Source organism: Salvelinus alpinus, chromosome 4 (genome assembly GCF_045679555.1).
Source record: "Salvelinus alpinus chromosome 4, SLU_Salpinus.1, whole genome shotgun sequence".
In the NCBI taxonomy this organism is placed as follows: domain Eukaryota; kingdom Metazoa; phylum Chordata; class Actinopteri; order Salmoniformes; family Salmonidae; genus Salvelinus; species Salvelinus alpinus.
The window spans coordinates 38,469,249-38,481,766 of record NC_092089.1 but is presented as its reverse complement, the minus strand read 5'-3'; the positions used below and the strand labels follow the sequence as shown (position 1 = coordinate 38,481,766).

The 12,518-nt window shown below is 45.1% G+C and overlaps 1 protein-coding gene across 3 annotated transcripts in view; it reads right to left on the bottom strand.

Moving 5' to 3' along the window:
- Window positions 1–12,518, bottom strand: part of ascc3 (activating signal cointegrator 1 complex subunit 3) — a 144,474-nt gene that overhangs the window by 129,591 nt on the left and 2,365 nt on the right. For all 3 annotated transcript variants that reach the window (XM_071396978.1, XM_071396980.1, XM_071396979.1), the window contains exons 3-6: window positions 12,283–12,433; window positions 9,031–9,224; window positions 8,459–8,857; window positions 2,963–3,080 (exon numbers count right to left, since the gene is read on the bottom strand). In XM_071396978.1, coding sequence (XP_071253079.1) covers window positions 2,963–3,080; window positions 8,459–8,857; window positions 9,031–9,224; window positions 12,283–12,433 — 862 coding nt within the window. The remainder of the gene's footprint in view (window positions 1–2,962; window positions 3,081–8,458; window positions 8,858–9,030; window positions 9,225–12,282; window positions 12,434–12,518) is intronic.

The window sequence follows — 12,518 nt, the reverse complement described above, 5'->3', positions numbered from 1 at the left end:
ACAGACTGTTTTTTGGCTCAATATCAAATCATTTCTGGGTAACAAGTACCTTACTGTGATTGTTTTCAATTAAAATGGTAGGGGGGGGGGGGGGGGGAACAAAAATAGCTTCTTAGCAAAGAGCAATTTCTCATGCTAGAATTTTGCTAGGACTGTCTGGGAGTTGTCTGAGTGGAGGGGGAAATTGAAAACAAGCTGTTATTGGCAGAGAGCTTTGGAACTCTTACTGGTCTATTAACGCATTTACAATTTCACAGTATTCTCTCTCTCTCACACACAGGACAATCTCATTTTTGACTGAACTGGGCCTTTAAATTAGGTGGTTAATTTACAGTATCACAACCACCGCTGTAAATGTAGGATGTGGGAAATGAATGACTCAAATAGAAAACATAAATCCCTTAGGCTATACAAATATATAGAAATGTTCGGAAAAACTAAAACTCCAGCTTTATTTATATATTTTTTCAATTTCTTTGATGCCTGCCTACGATTTGGAACCAACGACAACCCCAGCAATGACAAATTGTCCATCCTTATCTTCCCACACACATCTTCAGCTACTCACAGCTTTGTTCACATTGTAAGGGTTAAAATATATATATATATTAGCCTCCAAGCGAAGAAAACCTCTCCAAAAAGAGGAGAGAGAAAGCAGGAGAGACGAGGAGTGATACTGCTAGCTCAGCATGGGGTTCAGTGTATGAAAAATAACAAACAGTCAGGCACTGGGCTCACTGTGCTACACAGGGAACAGCTTCAGTGACATCCAGTAGAATCAGTTCCATGCTGTGGGGAAATACAGACTGAAATCACTGACTGAATTCAGCTACAGGCCGTGGGGGAAGTAACTTCAATATAAAACAATCAGTGTACTGTATGCAAAGCCTGGGAAACAATGAACTACAGGGGCAACAGCCTTAATATGAGCCAGTCAGCTCAGCTCCAAGCTACAGGGGGAGAGCAATAGAGAAGGCTGTATAATGTAGAGAGGATACTTCACTGAACTACATAGGCTACTGTATATAGAGAGGAAGGAGCAGATCAGCATAGCTAAGTTACAGCAGGACACATATCCTAGTACAGGGGAGAACGCTTCAGCACCAACCAAGTCAGTGTATTCTCTGGTACTAGCCTGGTCCCAGATCTGTTTGTGCTGGACACTGATCATAGGAGTTGGCAAGACAGTAGAAACAGATCTAGGACCAGGCTAAGGGATAATGCCACCCCTCAGTATAATAACAAGTCTACAAACCAACATTTGTGGGGGACACATGTTCCTCATGTCAATTATTCCAACATATGTTGTGTGGAAAGACATTTCATTTGCCAGTACCAAAATGATATACGTAATTATGGGAAACCTGTTTCTCATGAGAAGATGTTTACATGTCCAAAACTTCATGACTGTAGCTCAAACCGGGCAGGAGCTATGCTTGTTCAAATGTTGGTTTGGTGGGGGACAAAATGTCTAATTAGCAGAAAAACTAACGGGCAGAGCTTATAGAAACGTGTTGCTCATGAGGGGATGCATATAACACCTCATTCCATGACAGTAGCTCAAACGGGACAGGATATGCTTGTTCAAAGTTTGGAATTTCAGTTTATTACTACAGTACCCCCCCTTGGGCCAATCAGTGTTATTGTGTATATGCCAGGTCTCTATGGCAAGATCGTCAAAGATTCACCAAAGTTTCGGGCCAGTGCTGTCTGAGATATTGCATGTGATGAACGTACTAAAGAACGGACACAGAGCTACAGTCCCCTTCCAGATTTCATCGTGGGGACAGTAATACTATACAATACCAGGTATTTGTCTATAGAGTGAAATCCTACTTTGCTACATTTTCTCTGATTTATGAGAAGTAGTGGAAGGCAAGAGGGGCAAAAAGAGAGGGACTGGTCTAGTGCTGGAGATGACTATCTTGGACTTAAAAGGATCATGGTGCATTACCTCCCCCAACCCCCTACCCTCCGCCCCCAACCCCCCCAACCTCCTCCCAAAAACCTAGAGAAATAATGAAGGACTGAGCTAAGCTTAATAGGCTATCTTTAGGTAATAGCTTTTCAGTGTATTGAGCCGTTTGACAATCATGCAGAAAATGAGAGCAATACCCAGCTCCAAAACAGACCTGAGGGGTAGGTGATGGGAACAAAGAAATGAGAGAACGATGAGGGAGGGAGGGAGGGAGGTAGGGAGGGAGGGAGAAAAGGTGGAAAGTTGAACCTTTGGATAGAGAGGATGGTGAATAGCCTTTTCACAGTTATGTGAAATGTACATAAACATAACACATTTTCCATCTTGAATAGCGGTAGGGAAGTATTTGTAATTAAATGCCTTAGTAGGCTACAGCTTTACCAACCTTCACCCATGACAGAGAGACAGGGACACTGTGCATTTCATACTGTACCTCTCTGTACTAGAGTCCTGGACCATCAAAGATTTACAGAGTCTAATATTGATTTGTACATCAAACCCTCAGCTAGATCTTTAAGGGTTGTTGGAGCTGGACTGTGCTGTTTGTGTTGTAGGGATTAACATCCAAACATGGACCAGGTGTTAAAGATCATAACCCCGCTGAGAAATGCATAGCCAAGAGTCGACCTTAGTGACCATATCATACATCACCCTCTCCTTCCCTTGAGAACACCCTGACAATGATGAAGGTTGGGGGTAAATAAGTATAAAACATTTAAATAAAAAAGGCCTAATATTAAAAGCGGTCCTCCAAATGAGGGGTAGTGACAGGCAAAAAAAATATTTATTTCATCATTAAAAAAAATTCAATGATGAATGTCAAGATTTGTCAAGGTAGGTAGACTTTTGAATTTCAAACCAATTATCTACAGTTTAATTCATCAACGATACTCTAACCCACTGCTCTCCGAGCGTGTGGTGGATCTCTGGTTTCTATGGAGATGACCTGGATGCCTCTGGTGCAGGGGGTGGGGTCTGACTCACCTGGTGGGTAGTTGATCCTGTCTGCAGGGATGGAGAGGAGAGAGTCCACGATGGAAGACCTTCTCTGGAGGAGAACAGAGATCATCTCAAATCCTTCTGGGCCCAGCAGCTCAAACAGCTGGAGGAGAGAGAGACAGAGAGACAGAGGGGGAGATGAAGAGAGATATGAGAGAGAGAGAGTGGGAGACATGGTGTGCTTAAGCCAAAAACACTAAAGCAGTAAACAAACACATCATATGGTACAACCTCCATCCTCCCCTCCAAACACATGCTTGCAGTGCCAAGAATGAGCACCTGGTAATTACCATGCCCAAAGTAAGTCTGGGCCTGAGACAGAATAATGCTGTGCCGCTTAGCCCCCCAAACACAGCCACCTGGCACTTAGCTGGCTAGGGACAGCAAAACAACAGTAAACCTGACTGGGAGGGAAGCGATCACTGAGCTAGGAGCTGGCTAGCACAGGAGAGAAACATACAGTATTAACCATAGGGGGTAGAAATGCTGTGTGCAACAGACACAATGAGTATGTTTACATGCACACTAATACACAGTGTACAAAACATAAGGAATAAAAAAATGTCTTTACATTTTTTAAATGTAATCTTTATTTAACTAGGCAAGTCAGTTAAGAACAAATTCTTATTTACAATGTTGTTTACAATGACAGCCTACCCCGTCCAAACCCAGATGACGCTGGGCCAATTGTGCACCACCCTATGGGATCCCAATCACAGCCAGATGTGATACAGCTTGGATTCAAACCAGGGACTGTAGTGATGCCTTTTGCACTGAGATGCAGTGCCTTAGACCGCTGCACCAGTCGGGGACACCTGCTCTTTTCATTATATAGACTGACCAGCTGAAAGCTATGATCCCTTATTGATGTCACATGTTAAATCCACTTCAATCAGTGTAGATGAAGGGGAGGAGACAGGATCAAGATTGTTAAGCCTTGAGACATGGATTATGTATGTGTGTGATTCAGAGGGTGAACGGGCAAGACAAAAGGTTTAAGTGCCTTTGAACGGGGTATGGTAGTAGATGCCAGGCGCACCAGTTTGAGTATGTCAAGAACTGCAATGCTGCTGGGTTTTTCATGCTCAACCGTTTCCTGTGTGTATCAAGTATGGTCCACCACCCAAAGGACATCCAGCCAACTTGACACAACTGTGGGAAGCATTGGAGTCAACATGGGCCAGCATCCTCGTGGAACGCTTTCAACACCTTGTAGTGTCCATGCCCTGACGAACTGAGGCTGTTCTGAGGACAAAAGGGGATGTAACTCAATATTAGGAAGGTGTTCCTAATATTTTGTGAACTCAGTGTAATATTAAACTGATTATGGCAGTATGCAGATTATGCAAGTCATGTAAACACTTTACTCTGCTTATCTTAAATCAGCGTAAAGTCTAAATCAAAGTAAGCATACGCCGAATAAAACACCTAGTTTTCTAAGCAATCTGGAGTTATTAGGACATGTAAACAGTTTCATCCGTGTTCCAGCGGTGTAATTGATCTGCACATTTGCCAGCACAAGCCTCCCTCTTATGCACGAGTGAAGTGAGTTTGGAAAAACTGAAAAAGTATGCATCTTAAAGTTTTTATGTGAAAATTAATTCTATGTCCAAACTCAATTTGGCTTCACAAAAATAACATGATCGTTGTGGTAGAATGTTTATTTTGATTGCCGATTTTCTGCATTTATTTAAGTCCCATCAGGAAGCCTGATTTCAGGTGTGTCCATGTAAACATGATTATTAGGGAAATCGTTTATGTGCATGTAACCGTACTCAATGAGACAACATCAAAACCCACATAGTACCTGATATTAGAAGATATGAGCAGTCTTGAATATATTCAGAATGTTTTATCCTGCATTGTTTTTGTTTTTTTATAATAAAATATAATACAAAACTGATCCTTCAATTCATGCTTTTCAGTCTGCAGATGGATAAATGGATGGATGGTTGGATGGAAAGAGAGACTTTGCTCTTTTGCTTTTCCACATCCTCTCTGGGGACTTGGTTAGCCACAGCGGTAGGGGAGCCAAACAACAGACGCACTTTGATGATGTCAGGTGACAGGTCAGCCGCCCTCCTTTGTGAAGGGCAGTCTTTGTTTCTCTGTGTGCTGGGTCTTGGTTTTATTCTGTCTCCAAAGTCCTTTCCCTCTCAGTGACTGGAGGGTCATTCCATGTCATTTCAGAAAGCAATGACACCCACAATCTCAGATTGTTCTGAAATCAGATAAGATTTGGCATGGGGGGGGGGGGGGGGGGCTTTTGACAAATGCTTTGGAATCCTCATGTCTTACTCATTGTCAGAATTTTTTTAGGTCCAAATCGGATTTTATGTACTATATTTACTGAATTTGGGTGCAATCAATTAGCTTAATTTCTCAGAAATCAAATTATATTTGAATATTTGAACAAAATAATGTTGCAGGGTCTCCATCGCGCTCTAGTGACTCGTGGCGGGCAGGGTGCATGCACGCTGACTGCCTTCATCAGCTGTACGGTGTTTCCGCCGACACATTGGTGTGGCTGGCTTCTGGGTTAAGCGAGCAGTGTGTCAAGAAGCAGTTCGACTTGGCAGGGTCGTGTTTCGGAGGAGGATTGGCTCTCAACCTTTGCCTTTCCCGTGTCCGTACGGGAGTTTCTGCGATGGGACAAGACTAACTACCAATTGGATATCACAAAATTATCTGTAACCTTCTGTTTCTTACTACAGAAATTATTTCAGAACAATCTGAGGTGGTGGGTGTTGAAATCCCTGTGCTTTTTGAGGTGGAATGACCCTGGGACTGTGTTGTTATTGTTGGTCTGTTTTTCACCTGCTGCCCGGAGAAAATATATTTTTTATGGGCACTCATGAATTCTGTCCTTGAAGTTCTTTGGATCCTCTCAGCCTAGAAGGGAAGGTGAGGAGTCCACTGGAACTGAGAAACAGTTTTCCCCTCAGAAGGAAGGAGATCACAGATCTAACCACCCTGAAGGATTTTTTTTACCTTTAAGCCTGGATGAGGCTGAGATATTAGGTGAACTGTAAACCATAGATTGTTCTAGAAAACGCATAGGCCAAAACAAGCTTTCAGGAAGTCAGGCAACTATCAGTGACCACATAGATCACTGGTTATAATACAAATGTTGAATGAGACTGCCATACAAGCAGCACACCCGCATACAGTATGTCTTACAGCAGTCAAAACTATGAATATAATAACTCATCAAGTCTCGGTGATTTAATGGAGCTACAGCTCTTTTCACAACCACCAAAAACTTACCTTTAAAACCAAGCTTTCTTTCTCAAGCCACTGCTATTGCAGCAAATGTCATCATTCCAGGGGTACAAATGAGAGGTAATAAAATAAAATAAAAAGCGGGGGTTTATCCTCTGTCACATGTAATGGTACAGAGTACAGAGCCTTTAAACATTGCTGTTGAATTTGGAGTCACACGCAGAGAGGTGCGTGGAGTGCACACACACAAAGGGCACTCCACATCTAAAGATGTCAGTAGGAGAGTTGGCTTCCAAATGTCAGCTACGTGAAGAACATTAGAAGAGAATGTAGACTCAGGTATTAGTAAAACCTACACTCTGCTGTGGAGAGAAGGAAAGAGAAAGGGAGGGAGGGGGACTGAGGGAGGAATGAAGCACTGTTCATCTAATTCAGGAGTGAAAGTTATGGATGAAATCTCATTGTCAGAGGTCTCAGCATGTGGCCTACAGGAGCGTGTGGTGGGCCTACAGGAGCGTGTGGTGGGCCTACAGGAGCGTGTGGTGGGCCTACAGGAGCGTGTGGTGGGCCTACAGGAGCGTGTGGTGGGCCTACAGGAGCGTGTGGTGGGCCTACAGGAGCGTGTGGTGGGCCTACAGGAGCGTGTGGTGGGCCTACAGGAGCGTGTGGTGGGCCTACAGGAGCGTGTGGTGGGCCTACAGGAGCGTGTGGTGGGCCTACAGGTGCGTGTGGTGGGCCTACAGGAGCGTGTGGTGGGCCTACAGAGGGCACTCTAACCCTGATCTTTAACTGCTAACACACGCGCATGCAGAAGCACACCTCTTTTAGACTAGATGCTGGATAGGGGGGTAGAGGAGAACAAGCAGAACAGAGAGCCACTAATAAATTATATGAATTAAGGTGTGTGGCGACCTTGTGTTTTTGTGGGCTGCAGGGGCGCGCGAGAGAGAGAGAACGACTCTAAATTAAGACCTGTATAAGAGATGGGAGCTCTGCCCAGAGCCTCATCAATCCATCCTCTCCTCTGTCACAACCTGGCATCGCTCCCTCCCCCTCTCTCGCACTCTGTAAGTGTGTTATTTTCTTGTGGAAGAAGTGAACAACATGTCCCAATAACACCATGGTTCAGCACAGACTAAGTGCTGCCTTAATTGCCTGTTGTTGCCCAGTACTTGTAGCCCAGTTCTTCTAGCTAGTCTTGATTCATTGGTAACGGGGCAAATCCTTTCCACATACACTAAACCCAAGGTCTTTCCACCCTCTAAAAACCTGAGAATCTCAGACATTAAACATTGAACCTGAACACTGTTTCACTTATTGTGTGTGGCATACAATACCGCAGCCTTTATCCTGGTGTGCATGTCAGGCATACTGCAGCCTTTATCCTGGTGTGCATGTCAGGCATACTGCAGCCTTTATCCTGGTGTGCATGTCAGGCATACTGCAGCCTTCCTAGGTGTGTATGTCAGGCATACTGCAGCCTTCCTAGGTGTGTATGTCAGGCATACTGCAGCCTTCCTAGGTGTGTATGTCAGGCATACTGCAGCCTTCCTAGGTGTGTATGTCAGGCATACTGCAGCCTTCCTAGGTGTTTATGTCAGGCATACTGCAGCCTTCCTAGGTGTGTATGTCAAGCATACTGCAGCCTTCCTAGGTGTGTATGTCAGGCATACTGCAGCCTTCCTAGGTGTGTATGTCAGGCATACTGCAGCCTTCCTAGGTGTGTATGTCAGGCATACTGCAGCCTTCCTAGGTGTGTATGTCAGGCATACTGCAGCCTTCCTAGGTGTGTATGTCAGGCATACTGCAGCCTTCCTAGGTGTGTATGTCAGGCATACTGCAGCCTTCCTAGGTGTGTATGTCAGGCATACTGCAGCCTTCCTAGGTGTGTATGGCAGGCATACTGCAGCCTTCCTAGGTGTGTATGTCAGGCATACTGCAGCCTTCCTAGGTGATGGGGCCTCCCTGGAGAAGCAGTAAGATCTTCCTCCTCTCCTACAAGGTTAAGGTCAGCTCTCCAGATCTCTCCAAACTTCATCTTTAGCATGAGACACGCACCACGTCAACCTCACACACATACACACACACACAGAGCTAAAGGCCAAGGTTGACCTGCCGTGGAGACGAGGTCCAAAGTGGATTTGGTCTGAACCGGGGTTTAAACCCCAGAGGCCAGCTGGCGAAGGTCAAGGAATAACTGAGGTTTGGGTCGGCACAATAGTGTGAAAAGGGTAAAGGTGGTGTGAGAGTGCTGCTCACCTCATTCTGCAGCTCGTCGTCACTCTTGGTGGAGGCCAGCATCTCAAACAGGGAGGTGCACAGTTCCTCAGGGCTGGAGGAGATCATGTTGCCTCCGTTCAGGAACTTCTCCACCTCCCCCCTCAGGATGGTCCCATCCCCAGGGCTCTGAGCCCCTCCCGGGCTTAGCCTGCCTCCATCCGCCTCTCCCCCATTACCCCTGCGACCTTGGTGGTTGTTGAGGAAGCTGTGGAAGTCCAGGCCTCCACCAGGGGTCTCGTCTTCAGGGTCCCCCGCCCAGGGCAGGGCCTCCTGGGGGTCCAGGGTGTAGCAGTCATAGGAGAAGGTGATGTTGCGTCCGAAGGCCGAGCCGCGCTGAGGGGCGCGACAGGAGCTCTGGGAACGAACAAACTCCTCCACCTGTAAAACATTAATGAATAATTAAATAAATAAATAAATAAAGGCATAAATTAAGAAAAATATGATGGTAGAATAATAAAATACTATGAAGAAAATGTATAAACCAAAAAGTAACTTTTTTTATATTTTATTTTAAGTAGACCTATATATAGTCAGTATTACAGTTGTCCCACCTGGGACTCTCCCAGAGGGGCCACAGCCCGGGACACAGCAGCACAGGAGGCGTCGGCTGCCGAGGAGGGGAAGGGCCCAAACATCTGCTTGATGGCCCTCGTCTCCTCGTGACCCACATGGTCCTTGTTGTGGAACGTCTCAAATAGGAAGACAGCAGCACTCTCAATGGTGTCCTGGCCATGCTCTGTCCCCACTGCCAGAGACATGGGGAAACAAGATATTTAGTTAGCTAGATACCATCATCATTTATTATTAGGCCAGTTTCTTCAGTCCCACTCTTCAACTGAGGCAATATGGGCTGCCATCAGCATCACAACTATGCTGACACTGATGATGATCATTGTGATTATCAGAAAACCCACTACCATTAGTGATACCTAGCTGGCTAGTGACTACAGCAATGTGACATTTCTTGCTGCACTGCTGTATGCTCCAACTGTATGTTCCAAGCAGTAAAACGCTAGCATTGTCTAGCCTTGTCTAGCACTGCTCCTCAGAGAAATGAAAGACGGAAAGACACGTGTCCGCTCTCCGTAGCTCATTTAGAGGGAATCGGGACTAATTGTCCAAAAGAGAAGAGAGGGAGAGAGAGGGGAGAAAGGGTCATACTTAGAGGCAGAGAAACGGATGAAAAGGATTTAAGCCAATTAAAATGGCTTAAAAGCATCTCACTCTCCACTGTGTGTGTCAGGGCACGATGGATGTTTTTCATCTTCATTCTCAGTGGGTTCTGGAGCTTTACTTTATTCTCTAGGCTCTAGGTAGAGACAGGCTAAAGGCACATTAAAAGTAACAAAATTGCATGGTCAAGAACCTTTCAAAAAAACGTATTATCGCGGAAGGCTCTCTAGACGTTCAATGATGAAGACAAAAAAAAGAGTAGTGGCAAACAGAAAGAAAATAAATTGAACAAAATTGGCTTTTTCATAAAAATGCGATTTTATCATAGGATTTCAAGAAAGTAGGCAGGCCATAATGCTTCTCTTGGTGAGCTCTTAGACAGCATTTCAAAGTACAAATACTGACTGTACAACATGGTTTCAGTGACCTACTGCATGTGTCTATTGTTAGAATGTACTGTACACTTATTTTCTGACAACATCCTGATATTCTCCACTAAAACCCCTCAGCTAAGGAACCTGCATCAAGCTCTACACTATATTATGCATCTTTCAGAGATAATGGCCCTGGCCTGACTCTCTGTTGAAAGGCTCATGTATGACACCCCCAGACAGTCAGCCTCCACTAGCTATCCTGAGCTCTTGGTCCCCCACATACATGTAGCTGCTGTTAGAACCACAGGCTTGTTCTTAATTTGTCTTCCCTCGATTCCTTGTGTTCTCTCTCCTCATCACCTTCTCAAAACACGTTCCTCTAACGCGTTTTGAGAAGGTGAGGAGAGTGGACGTGAGGAATCGAGGAGAGAGGACGTGAGAAATCGAGGAGAGACAAATTGAGAGAGCCTCAAAGATGCCTTCTCGTGTGTCCTGCAGGGCCTCAGTCTCTTCCTGTACACTACAGAGGCGCTCCGCCCTGGGGTTAGGGGGTGTGGTGGATGAATTAGAATTAGTTGGGTAACATAGATAAATAAGATGTTTTATTTATATAATATGCTTATGTGAGATACTTGTCATTAGAATGTATCCTTTTGGACTATAGTGTTGGCAGTTGCACTTTTCCCTCAGCTAGGGTTCAGTCACTTGGGGCCCAGAGAGGGGAGAGGTCAGGCTTGTCTTTCACATGTCCCTGGTGCTATGCAGAATATCAGAAAGGCAAGAGGACAGAATGGAACATTGTCTTCATATGTGAATGTGTCTTTACCTATTCTAAAACCATGTGAAGGGATGGCGTGATTAATGGGGAACCAATTACTTGTCTCCACAATGTCTGTGCCCCAGTCACTCCCTCCTTTTCCCATTGGGGGGAGGTGTATGGCAGTGTCTGAAAACATTGTATGTCCTCTCTCATCTTACACTTATCCTGGGACAGTGTATGACCTAGAGGCTCACTGCCCTCAGTGAGCTTGTCCAGGAGTGGGGTCAAGAGGGGGTTTACTTGAGATGACAATTGAGTTATGCCTTGGATGAGGTAATGTTTTTGTACTATGGACTACCAGGAACGCGATTAGAACCTCGTTTTAGAGACCAAACTGAGCGATAATTTATAGCGAATGCTATCTGGCTAAGGGATACTCCTTTCTCAAGTAAAAGTCCCTTTGTGAAGAGTTCCTAAGATCTGTGGTTCGTCATGTAAGTTGAGAGGGGTGTATCTTGGCTATAAAAGATCTTTGTATTCTTCTGTAGTGACTCAAAATTCATTATAGATAGTGAATTGTTGAAAGTCAAAGGGCTATTGTAAAGCTCTTATTATTAAAGATAAATTTTAAGTATAACTCTGACTGGTGTGTGGTTTGTAACTCTCCTCATTTGGTAATACAGGAAAATGCCACCACAGGGGACAGAGGTGTGTGTGTGTGTGTGTGTGTGTGTGTGTGTGTGAGAGAGAGATCCCCCCCCGTCCCCCAACAGGTAGTATCAGAATAGTAATAAGAGCAGTAGGAGTTGGCCCTGTGTTGCACCGCTGTACGACTTCTGGAGGAGTTGTGGGGGATTTGCATCTAATCTAATTCTAAGTCACATCAGGAAACCTGAATGCTGTTGTGGGGCGGTCCCTGCGGTGACAGCAGAAGCTCTGACACCTTGTATGGGGTTCCTTTTGGTGGAACAAGCTCTCCATAGGAGGTTGAATCCCAACAGTAGGGGGGGGGGGGGGGGGGCTCAGTGCTTTGTCTTGTGGCTAAAACTATAGAGGACTATTGCACATTTTGACGGCGAGGAAATATAATACATTTAAGTGCGGCCCTCCGGACATCGGTGAAGACCAAATGCGGCCCCCGAGGCAAAATTAGTTTGACACCCCTGGCTTAGAGTGTATATCATCCAAGCCAATGAGTTGATTACCTATCACCTATCAGTGTTTAACCTATATTAATTTAGTAGTGGCGCCCCATGGAATGGACAACCCCATGATTCAGCCCATTTAAAGCCGCCATGCAACATAAGCTGGTATAAAGGTTATAATTCTTTTAAAGGGAAAATTTCATTTCAGATGGTGTCTACAAAACAACAACTGTCTTTGCCACTGCTTGGAATAGTCCTAGGGAAAACACTGTCTATTCACCCTCACAGATAACATAACAATGGTGCTGTATGACTGAAAGTGCATCCCTGCCAGTCAAGCGAGTTGATTACCTATCTGCTTGGCAGCCTGTAGGATGCTCTTCAGCTCCTGTGCTGCAGCCTGCTGCTCTGCCTTCTCCAGGTGCTGAGTGAAGAACTGGACTATCTTCTGCCATGTCAGGCCCTCTCTGGAGAACAGCTCCTGCCTCTTCAGACGCTTGGTCTAACATAAGACAAACAAACAGCAAGGGCATAAAGTTACAGATTTATCATGAAACTACATAGTCTGATATTGGATGCACAGTCAC